This window comes from Theropithecus gelada, chromosome 1, assembly GCF_003255815.1.
Source record: "Theropithecus gelada isolate Dixy chromosome 1, Tgel_1.0, whole genome shotgun sequence".
NCBI classification, from domain to species: Eukaryota; Metazoa; Chordata; class Mammalia; order Primates; family Cercopithecidae; genus Theropithecus; species Theropithecus gelada.
In genome coordinates this window covers 154169699-154193858 of record NC_037668.1, presented here as the reverse complement: position 1 = coordinate 154193858, position 24160 = coordinate 154169699, and the positions used below count along the sequence as shown (strand labels likewise).

General features: G+C 43.7%; 1 protein-coding gene across 1 annotated transcript in view; it reads right to left on the bottom strand.

The window, feature by feature from the left end:
* Positions 1–17634: 17634 nt before the first annotated feature.
* Positions 17635–24160, bottom strand: part of RD3 (retinal degeneration 3, GUCY2D regulator) — a 22405-nt gene continuing 15879 nt past the window's right edge. Inside the window, exons 2-3 of the mRNA XM_025356346.1 lie at positions 20689–20998; positions 17635–18514 (exon numbers count right to left, since the gene is read on the bottom strand). Coding sequence (XP_025212131.1) covers positions 18223–18514; positions 20689–20984 — 588 coding nt within the window. The 5' untranslated portion in view covers positions 20985–20998 and the 3' untranslated portion in view covers positions 17635–18222. The remainder of the gene's footprint in view (positions 18515–20688; positions 20999–24160) is intronic.

Sequence of the window (24160 nt, the reverse complement as noted above, 5' to 3'; positions counted from 1 at the left end):
GGTCAAAGATAAAGAAAGGACCCTAAAAGCAGTGAGAGAAAAGAAACAGATAATATACATTGGAGCTCCAATACATTTAGCAGCAGATTTTTCAGTGGCCCGGAAAGAGTGGCATGACATATTTGAAGTGATGAAGGAAAAAATCTTTTACCCTAGAATAGAATATTCAGCAAAAATATTCTTCAAACATGAAGGAGAAATAAAGACTTTCCCAGACAAATAAAAGCTGAGGGATTTCATCAACACCACACCTGTTCTACAAGAAATGCTAAAGGGAGTACTTCAATCAGGACATTAATGAGCAATAAGTGATTACCCAAAGGTACAAAACTCACCTGTAATAGTACACAGAATATTATAACGCTGTAACTGTGTAAACTACTCATCCTAAGTAGAAAGACTAAATGATGAACGAGGCTGGGTGCAGTCGGTGGCTCACACCTGTAATCCCAGCACTTTGGGAGGCTGAGGTGGGCGGACGACTTGAGGTTGGGAGTTCAAGACCAGCCTGGCCAACATGGCAAAACCCCATCTCTATAAAACATACAAAAATCAGTTGGGTGTGGGGCTGGGCACCTGTAATTCCAGCTACTCAGAAGGATGAGGCAGGAGAATTACTTGAACCTGAGAGGTGGAGGTTTCAGTGAGCAGAGATTGCACCACCGCATTCCAGCCTGGGCAACAGAGTGAGACTCAGTCTCAAAAAAAAAAAAAGATGAGTCAATCAAAAATAACTACAACAACTTTTTAAGATATAGTTGGTACAATAAGACATAAGTAGAAACAATAAAAAGTTAAGAAGCAAAGGGATGAAGTTAAGGCATAGAGTTTTTATTTGCTTTCTTTTTGATTGTTTCTTTATGCAAACAGTGTTAACTTGTTATCAGGTTAAAATGATGGGTCACAAGATAGTATTTGCAAACCTCATGGTAACCTCAAACCAAAAAACATAGAATGAAGACACAAAAAAATAAAAAACAAGAAACTAAATCATATCACCAGAGAAAATCATCGTAACTAAAGGAGGACAAGAAGGAAAGAAGAAAGATTGACTAGGCTTAAAAAGAGAAAAAAGAAGGAAGAAAAAAACACAAAACAACCAGTAAACAAATAACAAAATGGCAGGAGTAAGTCCTTACTTATCAATAATAATATTAAATGTAAATGGACTAAACTCTCAAGTAAAAGGCATAGAGTGGCTGAACAGATGAATAAATAAGACGCATTGATTTATTTCTATAAAAAACACACTTCACCTGTAAAGACCCACATAGGCTGAAAATAAAGGGATGGAAAAAGATATTCCATGCCAATGAAAACCAAAAAAGAGCAGAAGTCGCTATATTTATGTCAAATAAATAGATTTCAAGACCAAAACTATAAGAAGAGGCAAAGAATGTCACTATATAATGATAAACGGGTCAATCCAGGAAGAGAATATAACAATTTTAAATTTATATGCACCCAACAGTGGATCACCCACATATATAAAGCAAATATTATTGGAGATAAAGAGAGAGATAGGTCTTGATGCAATAATAGCTGGAGACTTCAGCACCCCACTTTCAACACTGGACAGGTCTTCCAGACAGAAAATCAACAAAGAAATATCAGACTTAATCTACATTGCAGACCAAATGAATCTAATAGATATTTACAGAACATTTCATCCAACAGCTGCAGACTACACATACTTTTCCTCAACACATGATTATTCTCAAGGATAGACCATATGTTAGGTTATGAAACAAGTCTTAAAACATTCAAACAAATTTAAGCATCTTCTCTGACCACAACAGAATAAAACTAGAAATTAATAGCATGAAGAACCTTGGAAACTATGCAAATACATGGAAATTAAACAATATGCTCCTGAACGACCAGTGGGTCAATGAAGAAATTTAGAAGGAAATTGAAAAGCTTCTTGAAACAAATGATTATGGAAACACATAGCAAAACATAGGTTACAGCAAAAGCAGTACTAAGAGGGAATTTATAGCTACAAGTGCCTATATCAAAACAGAGGAAGACTTCCTTCCTTCCTTCCTTCCTTCCTTCCTTCCTTCCTTCCTTCCTTCCTTCCTTTCTTTCTTTCTTTCTTTCTTTCTTTCTTTCTTTCTTTCTTTCTTCCTTCCTTCCTTCCTTCCTTCCTTCCTTCCTTCCTTCCTTCCTTCCTTCCTTCCTTCCTTCCTTCCTTCCTTCCTTCCTTCCTTCCTTCCTTCCTTCCTTCCTTCCTTCCTTCCTTCCTTCCTTCCTTCCTTCCTTCCTTCCTTCCTTCCTTCCTTCCTTCCTTCCTTCCTTCCTTCCTTCCTTCCTTCCTTTCTTTCTTTCTTTCTTTCTTTCTTTCTTTCTTTCTTTCTTTCTTTCTTTCTTTCTTTCTTTCTCTTTCTTCTCTTTTTTTTTTTGAGACAGAGTCTCACTCTGTCACCTGTCACCTGGGCTGGAGTGCAGTGGCACAATCACAGCTCACTGCAGCTGAGACTTTCCAGGCTCAGGTGATCCTCCCACTTCAGCCCCCTCAAGGAGCTGGGACTACAGGTGTGTGCCACCACACCCGGCTAATTTTTTTATAGAGATAGGGCTTTGCCATGTTTCCAAGGCTGGTCTCAAACTCCTGAGCTCAAGTGACCTGCCTACCTCTGCCTCCCAAAGTGCTAGAATTACACGCATGAGCCACCCAGCACTTCGGGAAGACTTCAAATAAACAATCTGACAATGCATCTTAAAGAACCAGAAGGTGGCAGGGGGTGCGGTAGGCTAAGAAAATAAAAAAAGAACTAGAAGAGCAAGAGCAAACCAACCCTAAAATTGGTAGAAGAAAAGAAATAATAAAGATCACAGCAGAAAGAAATAAAATTGAAATAAAAAATACAAAAGATCAATGAAACAAAAAGTTGTTGTTTTGAAAAGTTAAACCAGGCTGGGCACGGTGACTCATGCCTGTAATCCCAGCACTTTGGGAGACCGAGGCGGGTGGATCACCTGAGGTCAGGAGTTCGAGACCAGCTTCCATGATGTGCTTATTTCACATTGCATGCTTGTATCAAAACGTATCATGTACCCCATAGGTATATATACCTATTATGTACCCACAAAAAATTAAAAATAATTTCTGAAACTGGCTTTTCTTTTTTTGCTTGTTGTTGTTTTTGCTGCAAGTGTTTAGCACTGAGGAGTACAATGACTATTAGTACAGTTTGGCATCACTGCCTTGATTCATGCTAAGGTGTCAGCAGAAAACTGCTGATCAGTAAAAACAACCGTTGCTTGTGCATTATCAGTGCCATTGTCAATACAATGAGAAAGCAAAATGACATATTACTATGAAAATAGTTCTTTTCTCTCAGACACCTTGAAAGGGTTTTAGGATCCTAGAAGTCCACAGACCACACTTTTGAACATTGCTGCTCTACATGAACCTCCGTTACTCCTCTACCCCAAAACTACTGCCTACGCCCCTAAAAAACTTTCCAAACCAAGCAACATATTGTGTTCCTTAGATTGACATCTAACATGGCACTAGCAGCAAATATTCTGCTTCCACCTCCTGTAAATCAGTCATTTTTCTACAGCATAGATCTCTCATCCCCTTGCTTCAAAATCTCCAAACAGGTCCAAGTTTATGTAACAATTTAGTAGAAGATGAAGATTGCATTTTAAATCAGTAAGGAAAGCATAGATTATTAAATGGTGTGAGGAAAATTGGGTAAACATTGGGAAAAATTGTATTACCTTCCAGTATATATCAAAATAAGTCTAAATGATTATTGATTTAATTACTAAAAATTAAACCATAGATGAGTTAGGAATAAAGATAATATGTATCTGACTACAGGATGGGAAGTCTACTTAAACACATAAATCCATGCATTTCTGGTCAATTGATATTTGACAAAGGTGCCAAAAACACATAATGGAGAAAGAATAATTTCTTCAATAAATGATGGGAACACTGGATATCCACATGCAGAAGAATGAAATTAGGCCCTTATACCATATACAAAAATAAACTAAAAATAGATTAAAGACCTCAATATTTGCAAACTATACATCAAATAAGGGGTTAATATCCAAAATATATAAGGAACTCAAACAACTTAGTAAAAAGAAATCAACCCAATTAACAAATGGAGAGAAAAATTAGCTGAATGTGGTGGCGTACACCTCTAGTTTCAGCTACTTGGGATGGGAGGCTGAGGTGGGAGGATCATTTGAGCCCAGGAGGTTAAGGCTGCAATGAGCCATGATCATGCCACTGCACTCCAGCCTGGGCAACAGAGTGAGATCCTGTCTCAAAAAATTATAATAATAATAAATAAATAATGTACCAAAGATCTAAATAGACACTTCTCAAAAGAAGACATACCAACAGATGTGACCAACAGATATATGAAAATGGCCAACAGAGATAGGAAAATATGTTCAGTATCTTTAATCATAAGGGGAATGCAAATTAAAACCACACTAAGACGTCACCTAACACTTGTTAGAATGACTACTATAGAAAAGATCAAAGATAATAAGTTTTGTGAAGAAAGGAGAACCTATGTACACTGTTGGTGGGAATATAAATTGGTACAGCCATTATGGCAAACAGTCGGAAGGTTCCTCAAAAAATTAAAAATAGAACTGCTATGTGATCCAGTAATCCCAGTTCTGGATATACATCTACAAAAAAATGAAATCAGTATGTTTGTACTACAATGTTCATTGCATCAGCCAAGATGTAAAATCAACCTATGTGTCCACCAACAGATGAATGAATAAAGAAACAAATATATATCACATTATACAGACACACACACACCCCCCCATACATACATATATAATGGAATACTATTCAGCATTATAAAGAAGGAAATCCTGTCATTTGTGACAACATGGATAAATCAGAACCTGGAGGACATTATACCAAATGAAATAGACCAGGCCCCAAAAAACAAATTCTGCATGATCTCACTTATATACAGAATCTTAAAAAGAACTGAGAGAGAGAGGGAGAGAATGGTTGCCAGGGATTGGAAGGGAGGGGAGGAGAAGATGGGGAAATGTTGAGCAGAGGGTGATATGGTTTGGCTGTGTCCCCACCCAAATCTCAACTTGAATTGTATCTTCCAGAATTCCCACATGTTGTGGGAGGGACCCAGGGGGAGGTAATTGAATCATGGGGGCCAGTCTTTCCCATGCTATTTTCATGATAGTAAATAAGTCTCACGAGATCTGTTGGTTTTATCAGGGGTTTCTGCTTTTGCTTCTTCCTCATTTTCTCTTGCTGCTGCCATGTAAGAAGAGCCTTTCAACTCCTGCCATGATTCTGAGGCCTCCCCAGCCATGTGGAACTGTAAGTCCAATTAAACCTCTTTTTATTCCCAGTCTCAGGTATGTCTTTATCAGCAGCATGAAAACAGACTAATAGAGAAGATATAAAGTTTTCAGAATGAATAAGTTCTGGAGATCTATTGTATGGCATGGTGACTGTAGTTAATAATTCAAGGTATACTTGAAAACTGCTAAGACAGTAGACCTTAAATGTTCTCACCACATACAAAAAATAAGTATGTCAGGTGATTAATATGCTAATTGGCTTAATTTAATCATTTCACAATTAAACATATATTAAAACATCTTATCCTGTACTATAAATACATACAATTTTTATGAACTATACATTATTGAAGCTGAGGGGAAAAAAAACATTTGAAACTGGAATCTAATGGAATAATTGATTTTCTTTCTTTCTTTTTTTTTTTTTTTTTTTTGAGACAGAGTCTCCCTCTGTCACCCAGGCTGGAGTTCAGTGGCCCAATCTTGACTCACTGCAACCTCTGCCTCTGGGGTTCATGCAATTCTCCTGCCTCAGCCTCCCAAGTAGCTGGGATTAAAGGTGTGCGCCACCATGCCTGGCTTACTTTTTACTTTTTTTTTTTAGTACAGACGGTTTTTCACCATGTTGGTGAGGCTGGTCTCACTCAAACTCCTGACCTCAAGTGACCCACCTGCCTCAGCCTCCCAAAGTTCTGAGATTATGGGTGTGACCCACCACACCAGCCTATAATTGATAATTTTTAAAAAGCACTGTAAAATATTAAAAGGACCCAGTGCTTTGGGAGGCCAAGGCAGGACAACATAGCAAGACCCTGTCTCTACCAAAAGTTTAAAATTTTTAGAAAATTAACTGGGTGTGGTGGTGCATGCCTGTAGTCCCAGCTACTTAGGAGGCTGAGGCTGCATGGTCACTTGAACCCAGGAGTTTGAGGTCGCAGTGAGGTAGGATCACATGCACTGTTCTCCAGCCTGGGTAACAGAGCAAGAAGGATTCCTGTCTTGATTTAAAAAGAAAAAAAAAAATTTTAAATTAAAAGGTAAATTGAAACTGGAAAAAAAACTCGCAATATATATAATAGACCAAAATTTAATGTTTTTTAATATTTGCAGTCTGCTATAGTTTGGATGTTTGTTTACTCCAACCCTCATGTTGAAATTTGATCTCCAGAGCTAAAGGTGGGGTCCAAAGGGAGATGTTTGGGTCACACAGGTTGACCCCTCATGAAGAGATTAATGTCCTCCCTTGGGAGTGAGTCAGTTCTCACTCTTTGAGTTCCTGAGAAAGCTAGTTGTTAGAAAGAGCCTGGCCTCTGTCCTCCCTTCTCTTGCTTTCTGTCTTGCATGTGATTTCTGCACACACAGGCTCCCCTTTGCCTTCCATCAGGAGACGAAACAACCTGAGCCCCTCACTAGATGCTGATGCCAGGTCTTGAACTTTCCAGTCATCAGAATCAGGAGCCAAATAAACCTTTTATCTTTGTAAATTACCCAGCGTCTGGTGCTCCTACATAGCAACACGAAAGTTCCTAAGACAAATTAGAGAGATAGCCAAAATGTTTGACTAGGTAATTTACGTGATTATGCACATTGCTAATACATGTCCCTTTTCATGTTCAATCTTTCTTGTAATGAAATAAATGTAATTAAAATGACATTTTTATCCTACCAAACTAGCAAAGACAGAAAAAAACCAATATTGCTGAGGGATCAACTACCCCAGTTCCCTGCTGGAGTCTGATTCCCCTCCCAAAAAAGTAGGCTGACTATAGTGACTTGCTTGATCAATAGGACAAAGCAAAAATGATGTCTTAAAACATCCATAGCTAGCTTTTAACAAGCCTATAGCTTCTGCCTGGACTGTTTGCTCTTGGAACACTCTCTGTCCTTCAGAACCCAGCCACCATGTGTGAAAAGCCCAAGTCACATGGAGTGGGCAAATGGCCAGAAGGAAACATCTGCTTCCTATATGGGTCAACTTAGCATCCTCAGCTAAAGAAATGTGTGTTCTTTCTTAGATGTCTTAGCCATTCAGGGTAAATGGACCTGAAATATCTCAGGAGGCAGCGAAGCCACATGTATTATCCATTCTCAGGCTGTCTGGGTTGGTAGTGGTGGTTTGTCTATATCAATCAGTCCATAAAAATAAAAAATGGCAGCCAACAGAATAACAGAGAATGACACCTACGGAAATAGAAAAGAGGAAGAAAAAATGAATTATACTTCTCTTTTGGAGCTCTCCTGTGAGAACAAAGCTGGGATTGATATTTTTCTGAGGCCAACTGATTATGGCCATCAAAATTCCAAGTCATGAGAGGCACACAGTTTTGGCTATTCAGCGTTAGACAGTAAGTTATCCTAAACAAAAACATCTCCAGGCAAAGAGAAGAGAAATCAAGTATTGTGCTTTTGGTAGCTGTGGATTTGCTAAGTTGTTCCTAGAGCAGCATCATGTTGCAAAAGAAGCAGTTTTTCGGGAATCAAGAGAACTAGGTTCACGTTACTGCCAGAGAGGCAGAGAGGCCTCTACAGCTGATGAGAAATCAGTTCAAGTTCTGGCTATGCCTGCTACTCTCTTTACAACCTTGGAAAAAGTCAACCATCTAAATCTCTGCTTCCGTACCTGTAGAATGGGGATAAAAATACCTGCCTCATCATGTTGTTTGTGAGGATAAAATGAGATAATGCATGCACCATGCTCAGCATGTGCCTTACTCACATAGTAAGTGTCCCAAAATGGTGGGTCATTTTCTTGCTATTGTTGCCAGTGATTTGCTGTTTGATGGTGGGCAAATCGCTTAGCTCCTGGCTACACTGGAAAGGATGTTGCTTCTTCGTCTACCTCCCAGAGTTAGTGTGGAGGTCAAATGAGAAAATGAATTGAAGGAAAGCAATGTGATGTGGTGTTAGGTGGGAGGCATCCAAGCTGAACCTCAGGAAACAGAGGCTACACCATGGGGACAGGTCACTGAGGACCCAGAGGCAAGTGAGCAGGTGGAAAATAAGAGCACATACATAACACAGCAAGGAGCCTTTGAACACCCTTCTGGTTTCAGGAGCTTTATGTGCCTTGATTTCAGTTAATTTCCACAACCACAGTGTGATGCAAATATTGTTACTCAAATGAGAAAACTGAGACTCAGCAAAGTTAAATAGCTGTGCCAAGGTCACACTGTTTGTAGATGTCACAACAGGTGCTCCGTGTCTGCAGCTGGGAGAGGATGTGATGCTGCAGGTCTCTTGTCCTGCCAGAGGGTATCCTGGGCAAACCTGCAAAGGGAGGCTGCTTCCAGCTGGAGAAGAATGGTGCACTCAGAGCCCACTCTGCTCTGGTACAGGAGCTGATCCACGGGGATCCCACAGCCAGCACAATGGACTCTCTGGCTGAGCCGCCCATGACCACCAGGGGGCCTTCACGGAACCTCTGCAAATAAGAACAAACTTGATTCCCAGGACTGGCTCGCATCTGAAGATGGCTTTAAGCTGTCACTTTTACCAGTTCTGAGGACAAGGGCAGCACCTACACCCTCCCACTCACCTTTACTAGCTCCAGCTGCCTCCCTCCCAGTTCTACCACTTGGCACAAGAAGAAGGAAAGAAAGAGTTCCCTACAACCCATTCCCAGACAGCTATTTCTACCTGCTGGATTACAACTTTCTCTTTCTCTTTCTCTTTATATCTCTTTCTCTTTCTTTCTCTTTCTCTTTCTCTTTCTCTGTCTCTCTCTCTCTTCTCTCTCTCTCACACACACACACATACACATACACCCCTTATGAATAGTGTCCATAAAAGACACCAGATAATTTTCATCCTATGTAACTGTATTCTTGCAGGTTTATAAGAAAAAGCTCAGATCGTATCACCCTCTCCATTTTCTAGTTGCTATAAAATGGCATTTGCAGCACTCTTGACAAGATACATCTCTTGACAAGATACATCTCAGCTGGGTGCGGTGGCTCATGCCTGTAATTCCAGCATTTTGGGAGACTGAGGTGGGTGTATCACTTGAGGTCAGGAGTTCAAGACCAGCCTGGCCAATATGGTGAAACCCTGTTTCTACTAAAAATAAAATATTAGCCGGGCATGGTGGCATATGCCTGCAACCCCAGCTATTTGGGAGGCTGAGGCAGGAGAATCACTTGAACCCAGAAGTCAGAGGTTATAGTGAGCCAAGATCGTGCCACTGTACTCCACTCCAGGCTAGGCAACAGAGCGAGACTGTGAAAAAAAAAAAAAAAAAAAAAAAAAGATACTCTCATCTTCAAGCATTTCCTGAATGCTGCTAAGGAGATGATAAACATCGATCATAGCTGATAAACATCTATGTGATAAACATCTTTGCAACCATCTGTCTCTAACATAAGATCACATAAGGCCATTGTAATAGGTCCAAAGTGCATTAATCTATTGAAATGAAATCATTCGTGCATGTGTTACAGTTAGATAGATTCAGTTGTGCCAACAGAGAATTTCCTGATTTCTCTAGAGAGAATCATCTAAAACCATGGTTTTCAGCCTTGGCTGCACAATGGAATCACCTAGAAAACTTTAGAAAAACTGATGCCTGGGTCCCGTCCCAAGTTTCTGATTTAATTGGTCTGAGATGTGGCCTGGGCACCAGATAATCTAATGTGCAGCCAAGCTTGAGAACCACAGATCTAAAAGATGAGGGAAATTGGGCTCAAGGGCAGTGATTAAAGAGCCGGGTCTGGACACTCCAGAGGAAGGAAGGTGAAAAGTGCTCTTCAGTGTGTTCAATTGACTTTCGGTTACCCATACTAATTGAAGAGAAGACTGTCACAGACAACTGTAAGATCTTAAACTTGAAAGTTCTTTTATAGTGGAAAGCATTTGATCTTATTTAAACCTCACCACAAGCCTGGGCGGTAGAAAGATATCTATGCTTCTCTAATAGATAAGGAACAGGAGCCTCAAGAGAGTGAATGATTTGCAAAGATGTAAGTGGCAGAATAATTTCATCAGAACTATAATCCGGAATGTTCAATAGCCTCAAAATTCAAACAATTTTATCTAGACTGTTAATTTCCTTTTGTTCTCCTGAGTAAGGGCAAAATCTGCTCATGAGTAAAAACACCAAAAACCAACCAACCCACCAAACAACAACAAAAACAGGAAGCCTTTAAAGACAAGATGGAGTGGCAGAGAAGAAAACAAACAAACAAACAAACAAACAAATGAAAAGTTTCTCAGAAAGCAACAATAGTGAGCTGACTTCATAGTAGGGACAATGAATGGCTGTCATTTCTTCCTGTATGTATCTACAACTGGGCAGAAGGTTGATATGGCAACGGACGGCTAGACAAAGAAACTTTCTCATTTTCCCACCCATGAGACCTTCAGTTGGAACCTTATTTGTTGTCTTTGAAGCAAGAATAAAGGTAGGATGGAAACTTCTGCAAATTACTTTGATATGAGATTAAAGGTAATTTTAAGGTCTTTGGAAGAACTGAGATTATATTACAGCTGTCAGTGATAAGGAAAACCATTTTAATATTAAGCTATTCAGATTTTCAAAGAGTACATCTTTTGACCCTTTTGAGATTTCAGGTTGCTCTCTTACTCAGAGCTTTGGGAGCTGATTTCGGGGTCGGCGGGGGCATCTCATATATTTTCCCATCCACCTTCCTTTTTTTTTTTTTTTTTGAGATGGAGTCTCGCTCAGTCGCCCAGGCTGGAGTGCAGTGGCGCCATCTCGGCTCACTGAAAGCTCCACCTCCCGGGTTCACGCCATTCTCCTGCCTCAGCCTCCCAAGTAGCTGGGACTACAGGCGTCCGCCACCTCGCCCGGCTAATTTTTTGCATTTTTAGTAGAGACAGGGTTTCACCGTTTTAGCCAGGATGGTCTTGATCTCCTGACCTCGTGATCCACCCGCCTCGGCCTCCCAAAGTGCTGGGATTACAGGCGTGAGCCACTGTGCCCGGCCCCCATCCACCTTCTTATAGCAACAACACCCCCTTTTCACTTCATGTGGTCCTAGTGGGGCTGTGATCTGGTGCCCCAAGTTCCCAGAGGGGCACATGATCCAGGCTAGATCACTCTTAGCACCTCATTCCCCAGCAATAGTAACTGGTCCAAGGGTGGTAGACATCCCAAGTAGGGGGAATCAAGGTGTATGCTGGTTACAGATCAGTTACTCCAACATCTGCAAAGATAAACTTCAAATCTCAGTGGTTTAACAAATAGAAGTATATTTGTAATTCACATAAGTCCAATATGGTCTTCCATATGGTCATTCAGGGACTCAGGCCCTTTTCATCTTGTGACTACCCTCTCTTCTTGGGTATCAGAATCCAGCATGATGGAGAAAGAGGACAGAGAATCACTTTTGGAAGGTTTTTAATGGGCCAAACTGGAATAGAGGCTTTCACATCTGCTCATATTCTATTGGCCAAACTTGGTCACATGGCTACTGCCAAGGAAAGGGAGGCTGAACTCTAGTTGTGAGTTCAGCAGAATGAAGAAGCGGGTTTGGTGACTAGCTCACCAGGCTCTGCCACAAGGTCTTCCTCTGGAATTAGTATATGGGTGTTGGGAGTGCTAAACTAGGGACATGTCAGCCTGAACTTCCATCAGTCATCTTTTCTAGTTGCAGGGAGGGATATGATCACACTAAAAGAGGTGATTAAGAGTCAACCACCACACAGAAGAAGGCAGAGCTAAGAGGTGGAAAAAAAAGAGAGGGAGGGCCCGGCGCGGTGGCTCAAGCCTGTAATCCCAGCATTTTGGGAGGCCGAGACGGGCGGATCACGAGGTAAGGAGATTGAGACGATCCTGGCTAACACGGTGAAACCCTGTCTCTACTAAAAAATACAAAAAACTAGCCGGGCGAGGTGGCGGGCGCCTGTAGTCCCAGCTACTAGGGAGGCTGAGGCAGGAGAATGGCCTGAACCTGGGAGGCGGAGCTTGCAGTGAGCTGAGATCCGGCCACTGCACTCCAGCCTGGGCGACAGAGCGAGACTCCGTCTCAAAAAAAAAAAAAAAAGAAGGAGAAGGGGAGGAAGAGAAGAGAGACTGAGAGAAAAAGGAAAAGAGGAGGAGGAGGAGAAAGAGCACATTCCATTGCGCTCAGGTTTGGTCAGTTAACAACCCTGAACTTCCCGATTATGGGTGCCATCAGGACCAGCTAGATAACTTGCAGCTACATAAGGGCAAAATTGAATTTGGAGACCTTTATTAAAAAATCATTAATAATTTCAAGACAGCAAGAGTCTTATCTAGCTGGCAGGCTTATGGGTAACCACACCCCTGACCCATCTCCTTTATAATTATTACACATGGAGTCGTTCAGTACATACTTGATGAGCAAAGGAATGCATTCTTAGGTTTTTGACTACTGTGTGAATGACATATCTTGAGTTACACAAACTGAAATGAGACATGAGCACCGTAGTGCCTCAAAGAATTTATAATGAATGATATAGATGTATCATAATTGCCTCAGTGTTCACTCACCTCTTCACTCTGCCTCTGTTCTAGATAAGCTCTCTATGTCGGTATCCCTATGCACCCATCTGTTAAGCGCATTTGTAAAGTACCTACTGTGTGCCCAGAAGATGGGGACACAGAAGTAAAAGACCTGCTTCTTCCACTTAAGGATTTCACAAACTACTGGAGGCGGGGGAACAGCAAAGTGGGAGGAAGAAGCAATAGCAAAAGCATGTGCATTTACATCACTTTGTGATAAGTACAGTGATAGAGTATTTGGGGGCTGTTCTGAGAACACAGAAGGATCTATAATGTTGACAGCATGTGGAAGGAACTCTGGCTTCCAGTTCTAGGCAGCCATATGATGCCCAGTCTAAAACAAAACATAATGCACCTCAATCCCTGATCCAGATCAAGTGAGATAATATGAGTGAAAGCACTTTGTAAACTGTAAAGGGTCATTCAAATGTTAATAGAAGAGTTTCTTGATGACAAAGTCTTTTCTGTCCATAGCAATATTATTGGGCTGGCTTATTTGGATAAAGTACACATTTCCCCTGTTCCTTTTGCAGTTTGGAGCCTTTTTTTTTTTTTCCTAGTGGTTTGATTTCTTTTCTACTAAGGAGAGGCTAACTTTAACTGTATCCGCCTTTGCCCTGGATTTGCCTATGGCCCTGACCAGGTGCCAGAAGTGGCTTCGAAGCAGTTAGCAGCAGTGCTCAGTTCACACAGAGAGGAACAACTTGTTACTGGAATGTAATTTTCCCTGAATCAAATCCTAGCTGAGATGGGAGATTGAGCTGGAAAACTTCCAAGTTTTACTGCAGAGCTTTAAGAATATTGTGTTTGTTCCAACAAGGGAATTGTAACTGGAATGCAATACAATAAAATGTTAAAGAAAACACTTCCCAATCTCTATTGGCTTGTGAACAGCTTTTACAGTTATATAAAAACTTGCACATTTTTAGAAACTTAAATTATTATTTTTACCTTGAATACGATAAAGAAATAATTTTTGTTTTTGTCTTTAGCACCTTAATATTATAATGCCAATTTGATGCAATATGTAATAATATTTGTAAAGGGAAACAGATGTCAATTTCCCCTTTTAACAAATGAGTCAAGGTAATAAATCAAAATAATTGTCTAAAAATAATTTATCGGCTGGGCGCAGTGGCTCACGCCTGTAATCCCAGCACTTTGGGAGGCTGAGGCGGGTGGATCATGAGGTCAGGAGATCGAGACCATCCTGGCTAACATGGTGAAACCCTGTCTCTACTAAATATACAAAAAATTTAGCCGGGCATGATGGCGAGTGCCTGTAGTCCCAGCTACTTGGGAGGCTGAGGCAGGAGAATGGCGTGAACCCGGGAGATGGAGCTTGCAGTGAGCTGAGATCCGGCCACTGCACTCCAGCCTGGGTGACAGAGTAAGACTCCGTCTCAAAAATAAATACATACATACATACATACATACATACATACATACATAAAATAAAAATAATTTGTCTATGAATAAATTTTGAAGTAACATTGTGTTTTGTTGGGAGACCATATGAATATTAAGACATAGACTGAAATTTAACTATGTGATGAACAATGGCATCAAAAATAGACAAACTTTTTTCATTATCTGCTATTGGAATTCTTAAGATTTCCGCTGAGTTATTTTGATAAATGTTAGTGTTTTGTTCCTAAATGGCAAGAAAAAGGGAGAAGGTTTTAGGTTGCTATTTGCAAGCAGGTCCTAGAAAATAAAACATATGATGTGACAAGGATTTTCATCAAATGAAAAGTCAGATTATATATAATTGTCACTATCAACTTTTTTTTTTTTTTTTTTGAGACGGAGTCGGGCTGTGTCACCCAGCTGGAGTGCAGTGATGCCATCTCAGCTCACTGCAACCTCCACTTCCCGGGTTCAAGCGGTTCTCCTGCCTCAGCCTCCCGAGTAGCTGGAATTACAGACATGTGTTTTCATGCCTGGATAATTTTTGTATTTTTAGTAGAGATAGGGTTTCACCATATTGGCCAGGCTGGTCTCAAACTCCTGACTTCACATGATCTGCCCCCCATGGCCTCCCAAAGTGCTGGGATTACAGGCGTGAGCCACCGTGCCTGGCCCACTGTCAATTTTTAACATTACTTTTCAAAGTATGAAGGAATCTTGGTGCCAACTGTGGAAGAATTTTAATCAAATAATATGACAAGGATCTGAGTAAAGAGTATCATTAGGCTAATTTGCAGAATTTTTATCATTTATGTTCAGTCATTAGCTTATTGCATGTTAACATGAGTGTTCCATAAGCACTCTATCTTTAAACAATGCTTCATTATGGAATTGCATAATACTATATGACCACTGTAAAACAAGCTGCAAATAAAATGTAATAAAATAACAACAACAACAAAAATAAAACAAACTGCAACTTTCTTCTCAATGTATGGGGCTTGATTAGATCCTTGTTCAAAGGAATAAACGGCAAGAATCATTTCTTGGGAACAGGGAAATGTGAATACGTAAAGGGTGTTAGGTAATATTAAAGAATTACTGTTAATTTTGTTAGGAGTGATAATGGTAGTATAGTTATACAGGAAGAAGTTCTTATTCCTATGCAGTGCATACTGAAGTATTCAGGGGTAAAGTGTCACAACATCTTGGGATTTATCTTAAAATACTCCACATACAAAAATAAAGAAAATATGGCCAAATGTTAGTAACTATTAAACTTTCATGATAGATATATGGGGCTTCTTAAACTTTTCCCTCTACATTTTTGTGTGTTTGAAGATTTTCATAGTTAAGTTAAAAAAAAAAAATGTAGTCACAAAGTAGTACAAGCCTCCCTCCCATGCCCTCTAGTGGCTGGTGGTGTTGAGCTGGGTGCAAACAGGCTGGCTGCGGCAGTCTTGAACACACTCAACCTGTCCCCCCTCCAAAATACCGCCAGCCACTCATCAGATACTTACAAGGACACCCTCAAACTTTTTGTTCTTTTATTTGTGGTTATTGAGTTTTTAAAAATATAAATGGAAGCAGATCTCATTAGTCCCTTTAACAACCTGAATCCAGAGGAACAACTTCCGGACCCACATGAATTTGAGAGCCACCAGCTGGGATTGCCTGTAGTAGGACAACCAGTGTCTGAGGAGGCTGGTGGGTTCTGTCCACATGCCTGTGACTGGAAGGGAAGGTTTTCATTGGCAGCCAGTTACTTAAGCTTAAAAAAGAACACCACATTGAAAACGTAAGGTCTTCTTTCTCTTTGGGGAGAATAGGTACATGTGAGGTGATAGGGAAGGAGAAAAATAGACATTCTCTTATCCAGCCTCCTTTGAATCTCTCTCCAGGTTAACCACTTCCTCTAAAACATTTGCTGACCCATATCCAGGGCACCGGGAGAGCTCACAATGTGGAGGCCTTTTTCTTATTTTCCCCCAGCACTTTTGCCCCTACCAGCTGAGCAGTCTGCTTACCCAGAGTCACTTCTGCTTGTTCCAAAACTTTTATGCCAGTTTTTATTATTGTTATGATTAAAGTGCAAACCAAGAAAACGTAAGTGTAGAACTCCCACCAGACAAAACATATAGGTCACAGAAAAGCACAGCTTGGACCTACATCAAAAGTTTGTCAGCCAGGCACAGTGGCTCATGCCTGTAATCCCAGCACTTTGGGAGGCCACGGCGAGTGGATCACGAGGTCAGGAGTTTGAGACCAGCCTGGGCAACATAGTGAAACCCCATCTCTAATAAAAATACAAAAATTAGCTGGGCGTGGTGGTACGCACCTGTAGTCCCAGCTACTCAGGAGGCTGAGGCAGGAGAATCGCTTGAACCCGAGAGGCAGAGGTTGTGGTGAGCTGAGATCACGCCACTGCACTGCAGCCTGGGCAACAGAGTGAGACTCAGTCTCAAATAAATAAATAAATAAATAAAAATAAAAATAATTTGGCAATCGAGTGAACTTTTTTATGTCTTCAGATAAAATATGTAAGATGTTTAAGTTACCTATTTTAAGTGATTCTCACATCTACCAATTATATTAATAAGCCAATCAACTGTTTCTTCTTGATAGTGTTGGATCAGAGGTTTCCCACCATCCTATGATTCTCCGTCCAGATTCAAGTGAAAATCCAAAAAATCTTCAAAAGGGAAGTTCAAAACCAAATCATTCAAAAAAACTTTTTTTCGACTGAGGGAATACACAGATTTCCTCCCCCCCCCCCCGTTGATTATATCTCCTCCTAGCATTTTATTTAGGCTACTATTAAGGTCCACTTGCATTTTCCACAAGTGCACTGGTAGTTGAGGGTAGACACTTTCCCCGCCCATCCCCCTCACACCCCACTTCAACCCCAGAGTGTGTGGGAAGGCCTCCTGGCCTTCCAGATTTTCCATGGGTGATCCACACATTGGGTAATCCACATACCCATCATCAAGGCCTAACCGTGTTAGAAAATGGAAGGACAATGAAGTCTGCAGGAAGCTCTTCTAGAACATTTCACTCAGCTGCCTCAAGGTCAGTCAGGGGTTTGGGCATCACTTTCTGGAGAAAGCCAGAGAGCAGGTGTGACCAGCTGCAGAAAGGAGCTTAGCCTCTGAAAGAAGCTGTCCGGGACTGGCCACAGACCATGTGATGACATTGTGGCGTGGGGTAATGAGTAACCTACCTCCACCCCTAGCTACACTTCTTGGAGAGCAGCTGAGATTCTCATCCCAGTGCCAAGGTAAGAGATGGATCAGGCCACAGGTAGGTAGAGATGTAGCCTTTGGATCTGTCCCTTCATAGCCCAGGATTCCAAACTCAAGAACAGACACTATTTTTGCAGGAACAATCTCACTGTTCATGAGCAGCTGGCTGCAGTTAAAGGCAAAACAAGTGTCGCTGTCTGAGCCTCAAGTTCCACATTTACTAGCTGAAAAGAGTGGATCTAATTGTCTCTCTGGTCCCTTCCAGCTGTGCCTGCCCATAAGGCTGTGACCCGTCTGCAGTGGTGAGCTCAGCCAGTCACTAGCAAGAATGGACACCATTCAACAGGTCCCTTAGCACTGGGGATGGGGGTAGGGGAGTGAATGGGACATCACTGAAATTGGGGTGAGAATCTAGGTCTTGCAAAAAGGCAGGGCAACTGTCCCATTTTAGACAGAAGCAGGAGATGAGGATGGGGCAATGGTCTGTCTTTCAAAACCTTGAATCTGCCAGTTAGGGAAGGGGCTGCTCCCGCAGACTCGCGCAGGAGAGGGCGAAGGCGGTGCCGCTCCACGACCTGACTCGGCTTTGTGGCCAGAGGAGGAAGATGGAGCTTCATTTTACAGCAGCGTCTTGGGATGCGGCCGCCTCTTGGGTCTCCTCTTCAGGGCTAGGTGAGGAGGTTCCAGGGCCCGGCGCTCCAGTCACCGGCCTATCATTCCCCCTGCAGACGGCTCCGCTTCTGGGCAGGGGAGCCGCCGCGATCAGTTGGTTTTGGGCGCCCGGAATTCGGGCATGCTCCAGGACCGCAGTGGCGGCGGCGCGTCCCGCTCCACGTCCTCGGAGATGGTCCTGATGTCGCTGGCGAAGGGGGAGATGCGCGCGCGGGTCTTGAAGGTGGCCAGGCTGCCGCGGGGCCGCAGGCTCCACTGGCGCGTCAGCTTGTGGGCCTCCTCTTCCTGCTTCATCCTCTCCAGAACCTCCTGCAGCACCGAGCGGAAAATCTGGGACACCTCCTGCACCTCGGGCTCCTGCTCCGCCAGCAGCTGCCGGAACCTGGGCGGGAGGGGAGGGCGCTGGGGCCATTCATCCACAACAGCGGGCCTGGCACCCCGGGGCGTCTAACCCCGAGGGGTTGCCCGTGCATCCTCGTGGCCAGTTAGTCCACTCTACCCTGCTCCTGAAGCGAATCAGGAACCACCCCACGTTGCTACTGATTCAACTAATCCTGAGTTCAAATCTCAGCTCTGCCACCTCTGGCCTCCATTGGCCTTAGCCTCCTCGTCTGTAATCTGAGACAGCTGCCTTTTTGTGAGCTATAATGAACTAAGGTATGTAAAGATCCTGACACTTACCTAAGGTTGTTGATGATACAGCATTAAGGGGAGCCCTTTGCAGTGGCAGCCTTACTGATGGGAGGCCTTCTGGCTAAGCTGCTCCTGTCTCTTCTCCACCCCCTGGCCAGCATGATCTTTCTGAAACCTATATCTGATTATGTCACTGCCCCTGTGATATTCCTTCCAGGTGCGCTGTTTGCCATGCACAGGGGTCCCCTGATACTTCCCTGGAAGACTCTCTGCACATCAGCTGGGAAGAATCACTTGTGGCCCCGACATGTCCCAGGTTCTCCCAAGGCCCTGTGTTGTTTCCCAAGCTGTTTACTCTGCCTAGGCTATCTTTGCTTAGAGCTCACAAGTTAATGCTGGCAAGTCTATTTAATACCAGGTTTCCTCCACCAGATTGAGAGTCAGGACTTCTCAGCAGTGACATGAGACCGGAAATGAGACAGGACAATCATGACCTGTGTGCACTCAGTCTTCCCCCTCACTTTTGAGGTTTCATTTGCCAGCCCAGGTGCCCTTTTCAGCAGCTCCACCCCATGACCCACCCCTGTCCCCAGGTGCTTCTGGAATAGATACGCTTTGGGAGGCTTCTGCAGTCCAGATTCAGAAAGCTGGGGGAGGGTAAGGTTCTCCACCTGGAGGAAAAAGGGGGAGGGGTGGTAAAAGCTCTACAGAAACCAAGGAGTGTGGACGGGGCTGAAGAAGGTGAATGGGGCTGAAGGAGAGGAGTTTTTAAAGAGAATTTCAAAGAAAAAGGTGTACAATAAATGCATGTGTTAGTTAAAGGCATGGGTGAGGGAAGATTTTGGGAGACTAACAGGAATTTTAAGATGTTTTATTGTGGATTTATATTCCTTTACAAAGAGAAATGTAGATAAAGAACTTGAGTTATTTTGAAATTACTCGATGCTTCTTTGAGAACAGCACCGATTCTTCTGAGACAGGACCATGTGGTCACAGCTTCGGTAGGATTACATTTAAATTCAAGGAACATAGTTGTACCCAAGCTCTAAATGTGCAGTGCCCCAGAATTCTGTCTTAACCCTTCCTACACACTCTCTCACACACACTCTCTCTCTCTCACACACACACACACTCTCACACACACACACACACTCTCTCACACACACACTCTCACACACACTCACACACACTCTCATACACACACACTCACACACACACTCTCACACACACTCACACACTCACACACACTCTCACACACACTCACACACACTCACACACACACACTCTCACACACTCTCTCTCACACACACTCTCACACACTCTCTCACACACACTCTCACACACTCTCTCACACACTCTCACACACTCTCTCACACACATGCTCACACACACTCACACACACTCACACACTCTCACACACTCTCACACACACACACTCTCTCTCACACACACACTCTCACACACACACACACTCATACACACACACTCATCTGTGGGCAGACTAGCATGAAAGCTAACATAAGCTAGGATAATTAAGAATCTGATTTTGGAGAAATGTCTGGGAAAACTTCTCCAAGAAGGTAATATTGAAGGTAAACTGATGAAAGAAAAGAAGCCAGGTAAGTTAAAATCCAGGACAATAACAATCTGGGCAAGGAGAAGAGAAAACTCAAGGGTATTGTGTTCTCTTGAATCAAAACTCACATGCCTCCAGGAGCTGCCTCCTGCCTCCTGCTGGACCCCCAACCCTAGCCCAGCGTTTCATGGTCTCTTTCAGATTCCTTTTCCCCTCTTGCTCCTTCTAGCAGGTAACTAGGTCATCCAGGCTCCCTGGCTCTAGGCCTGGTGGCTTCAGGCCCCTGCCACTGCAGCCACCTTTCCTGGAGCCTGCAGCCCAGCAGGGATCCCCATCCCAGTGCTCACCTGAGGATGGCAGGCCCACAATAGGATGGGTGGATCTTAACGCAGACATCCTCCAGCTGCAGCCGCTCACTGGGGCTGAGGTCATAGGTGGGCCGGGGTGTGCTGGCTAGCCAGCTGTAGTCCACACCGGTGCAGACCTTCCTGACCGCAGTGCTGCGCTCCCGCTGCTGCCTCTCAGCCTCTCGCATCTGCCCCGTCAGCTCCATCATGAGTGTCTCCAGCACCATCTCAGCAGGGCTCCTGGAGGACAGTCGGGATGGGGCCTCGTTCCACCGAAGCCATGAGATGAGAGACATAGCCCCTGGCCCTGCTGAGACAGGACAGGCGTGCATCTTTCCCGGGCCCCTCTGTTAGTTAGGATGGGGAACCTGGGGACCCAAGGGGGAGAGAAGAGAGCTGGGACCCAGGGGAGAAGACCTGCTCCACCCTAACAGCTGAGTGGCCTCAAGTAGGTGGCTTAATTTCCCTGAGCAATCATTTCTAATTCTGTAAGACAAGATAGGGCTGTTGTGCTGGGCGTGGTGGCTCACGCCTATAATCCCAGCACTTTGGGAGGCTGAGGCCGGCAGATCACGAGATCAGGAGATCAAGACCATCCTGGCTAACACAGTGAACCCCATCTCTACTAAAAATACAAAAAATTAGCCGGGCGTGGTGGCGGGCGCCTGTAGTCCCAGCTACTCTGGAGGCTGAGGCAGGAGAATGGCGTGAACCCGGGAGGCAGAGCTTGCAGTGAGCCGAGATCGTGCCACTGCACTCCAGCCTGGGCGACAGAGTGAGACTCCATTTCAAAAAAACAAAAACAAAAAACACAGGGCTGTTGTGAGAAGCAGCTGTGAATAAACTTTGTACACTGTAGGCATCACATAAAAGTAAGAGACTCTTGTGGTTATGATCCTTAAAGCATCTCCAGGATTGTGCCCAGAGAAAGGGCCTCCTGAATCCCCACTAACTCCCAACAAAGCGGGAAACATATGGACTATGGCTGAGCACAAGCTTTCCCTATGATTTAAGGGGAACACACACACACACTCACACACTCACATACACACACACACACACTCAGAACAGATACATCCTATGTCAGTGTACCAGGAAAACACCCTCAGTTTTTAAATGCCTCCAGCCTATTGACGAAAGACACTTAGAATTCTATGGGGTTGGCCAGCCGTGGTGGCTCACGCCTGTAATCCCAACACTTTGGGAGGTCAAGGCGGGCGGATCACCTGAGGTCAGGAGTTCAAGACAAGCCTGACCAACGTGGAGAAACCCTGTCTCTATTAAAAATACAAAATTAGCCAGGCATGGTCGCGCATGCCTGTAATCCCAGCTACTCGGGAGGCTGAGGCAGGAGAATTGCCTGAACCCGGGAGGCGGAGGTTGCAGTCAACTGAGATCACGCCATTGCACTCCAGCCTGGGCAACAAGAGCAAAACTCTGTCTCAAAAAAAAAAAAAAAAAAAAAAAGAACTGTATGGGATTAACATTAACCTGAAAAAAACCAACTTACCCACCATTCATTCATTCATTCAGCATTAATCAAGTACTGTGTACACATCTGTGGAGGGACATAAACACGAAAGGATGCCAGGATCCTGCTCTCCAGGAAAGGCAATATTTATTGAGTAAACGCTGCAACATCAATGGAGAGAGGGAACTCTGCTGGTGAAGCACAGAGTCAGCACTGATGTGGGAGGGGAAGGAGTGACCCTAGACAGTGAAAGGGGCCAGAGTGGGCTGAGAAGTGAGTGCGAGCTTCAGACATGTGGGCTGATGGAGAAGGGGCCCCAGGTGGAGACAGGATCCGGCCATAGAACAAGGTGAGACAGCTGGAGGTATGACAGCAGTAAGCCTAACTCATCATGGAGCCCCCACACGGGCCTGATCAATACAAGTTTGGTGAAGGACAGACCGAGTAGATGAATGAATGAGTGAATGAATGAATGGGTGAATGAGCTACTCCATGACCTGTCAGATGTAGTCTGTGATTCTGACCACAGTGAAGGGAAATGACATTCCCGAGCTAAAGCCTGAAGTGGATCTTCAAGGTGCCCCACTTCCCCTTTCTGCACTTTTCTCTCTCCAAGAAGTTCCCCCTTCCATGCACCATTTCTGCTTAGACCCTCCATATGCAGAGAAAAGAGGTCAAATGAACTCAGTCTCAACGTCATGGTGGTGAGGGAGGTGTCACCTCCCTAGGACACTTGCATTTTTAGGCCACCTGTTGTGGGAAGTCAGGGACCCCAAATGGAGGGACCAGCTGAAGCCGTGGCAGAAGAACATAAGTTGTGAAGATTTCATGGACATTTATTAGTTCCCCAAATTAATACTTTTGTAATTTCTTACACCTATCTTTACGGTAATCTCTGAACATAATTTGTGAAGATTTCATGGACACATCACTTCCCCAATCAATACCCTTGTGTTTCCTATGCCTATCTTTACTTTAGTCTCTTAACGCCGTCATCTTTTTTTTCTTTTTCTTTTTTTTTTTTTTTTTTTTTTGAGACGGAGTCTCGCTCTGTCGCCCAGGCTGGAGTGCAGTGGCCGGATCTCAGCTCACTGCAAGCTCCGCCTCCCGGGTTCACGCCATTCTCCTGCCTCAGCCTCCCGAGTAGCTGGGACTACAGGCGCCCGCCACCTCGCCCGGCTAGTTTTTTGTATTTTTTAGTAGAGACGGGGTTTCACTGTGTTAGCCAGGATGGTCTCGATCTGACCTCGTGATCCGCCCGTCTCGGCCTCCCAAAGTGCTGGGATTACAGGCTTGAGCCACCGCGCCCGGCCAATCCCGTCATTTTAAGCTGAGGAGGATGAATGTCGCCTCAGGACCCTGTGATTGTATCAACTGCACAAATTGTTTGTAGAGCATATGTGTTTGAACAATATGAAATCTGGACATCTTAAAAAAAGAACAGGATAACAGCGATGTTCAGGAAACAAGAGAGGTAGCTTTGGACTGGCCACAGGTGAGCCAAACGGAACAGAGCTATATTTCTCCTCTTTCATAAGCAAATAGGAGAAATATCGCTGAATTCTTTTTCTCAGCAAGAAACATCCCTGAGAAAGAGAATGCGCCCTGAGGGCAGGCCTATAGACGGCCCCTTTTAAGGCATCCCATCTTTTATGGTCGAAGCCGAAGGGATGAAATAAGCCCCGGTCTCCTGTAGCGCTCCCAGGCTTATTAGGACGAGGAAAATTCTTGCCTAATAAATTGTGGTCAGACAGGTTACCTGCTCTCAAACCCTGTTTCCTGATAAGATGTTATCAATGACAATGCGTGCCCGGAACTTCATTAGCAATTTTAATTTCACCTCATCCGGTGGTCCTGTGATCTCGCCCTGCCTCCATTTGCTTTGTGATATTTTATTACCTTGTGAAGTATGTGATCTCTGTGACCCACACTCTATTCGTGCACTCCCTCCCCTTTTGAAAATCGCTGATAAGGCCGGGCGCGGTGGCTCAAGCCTGTAAT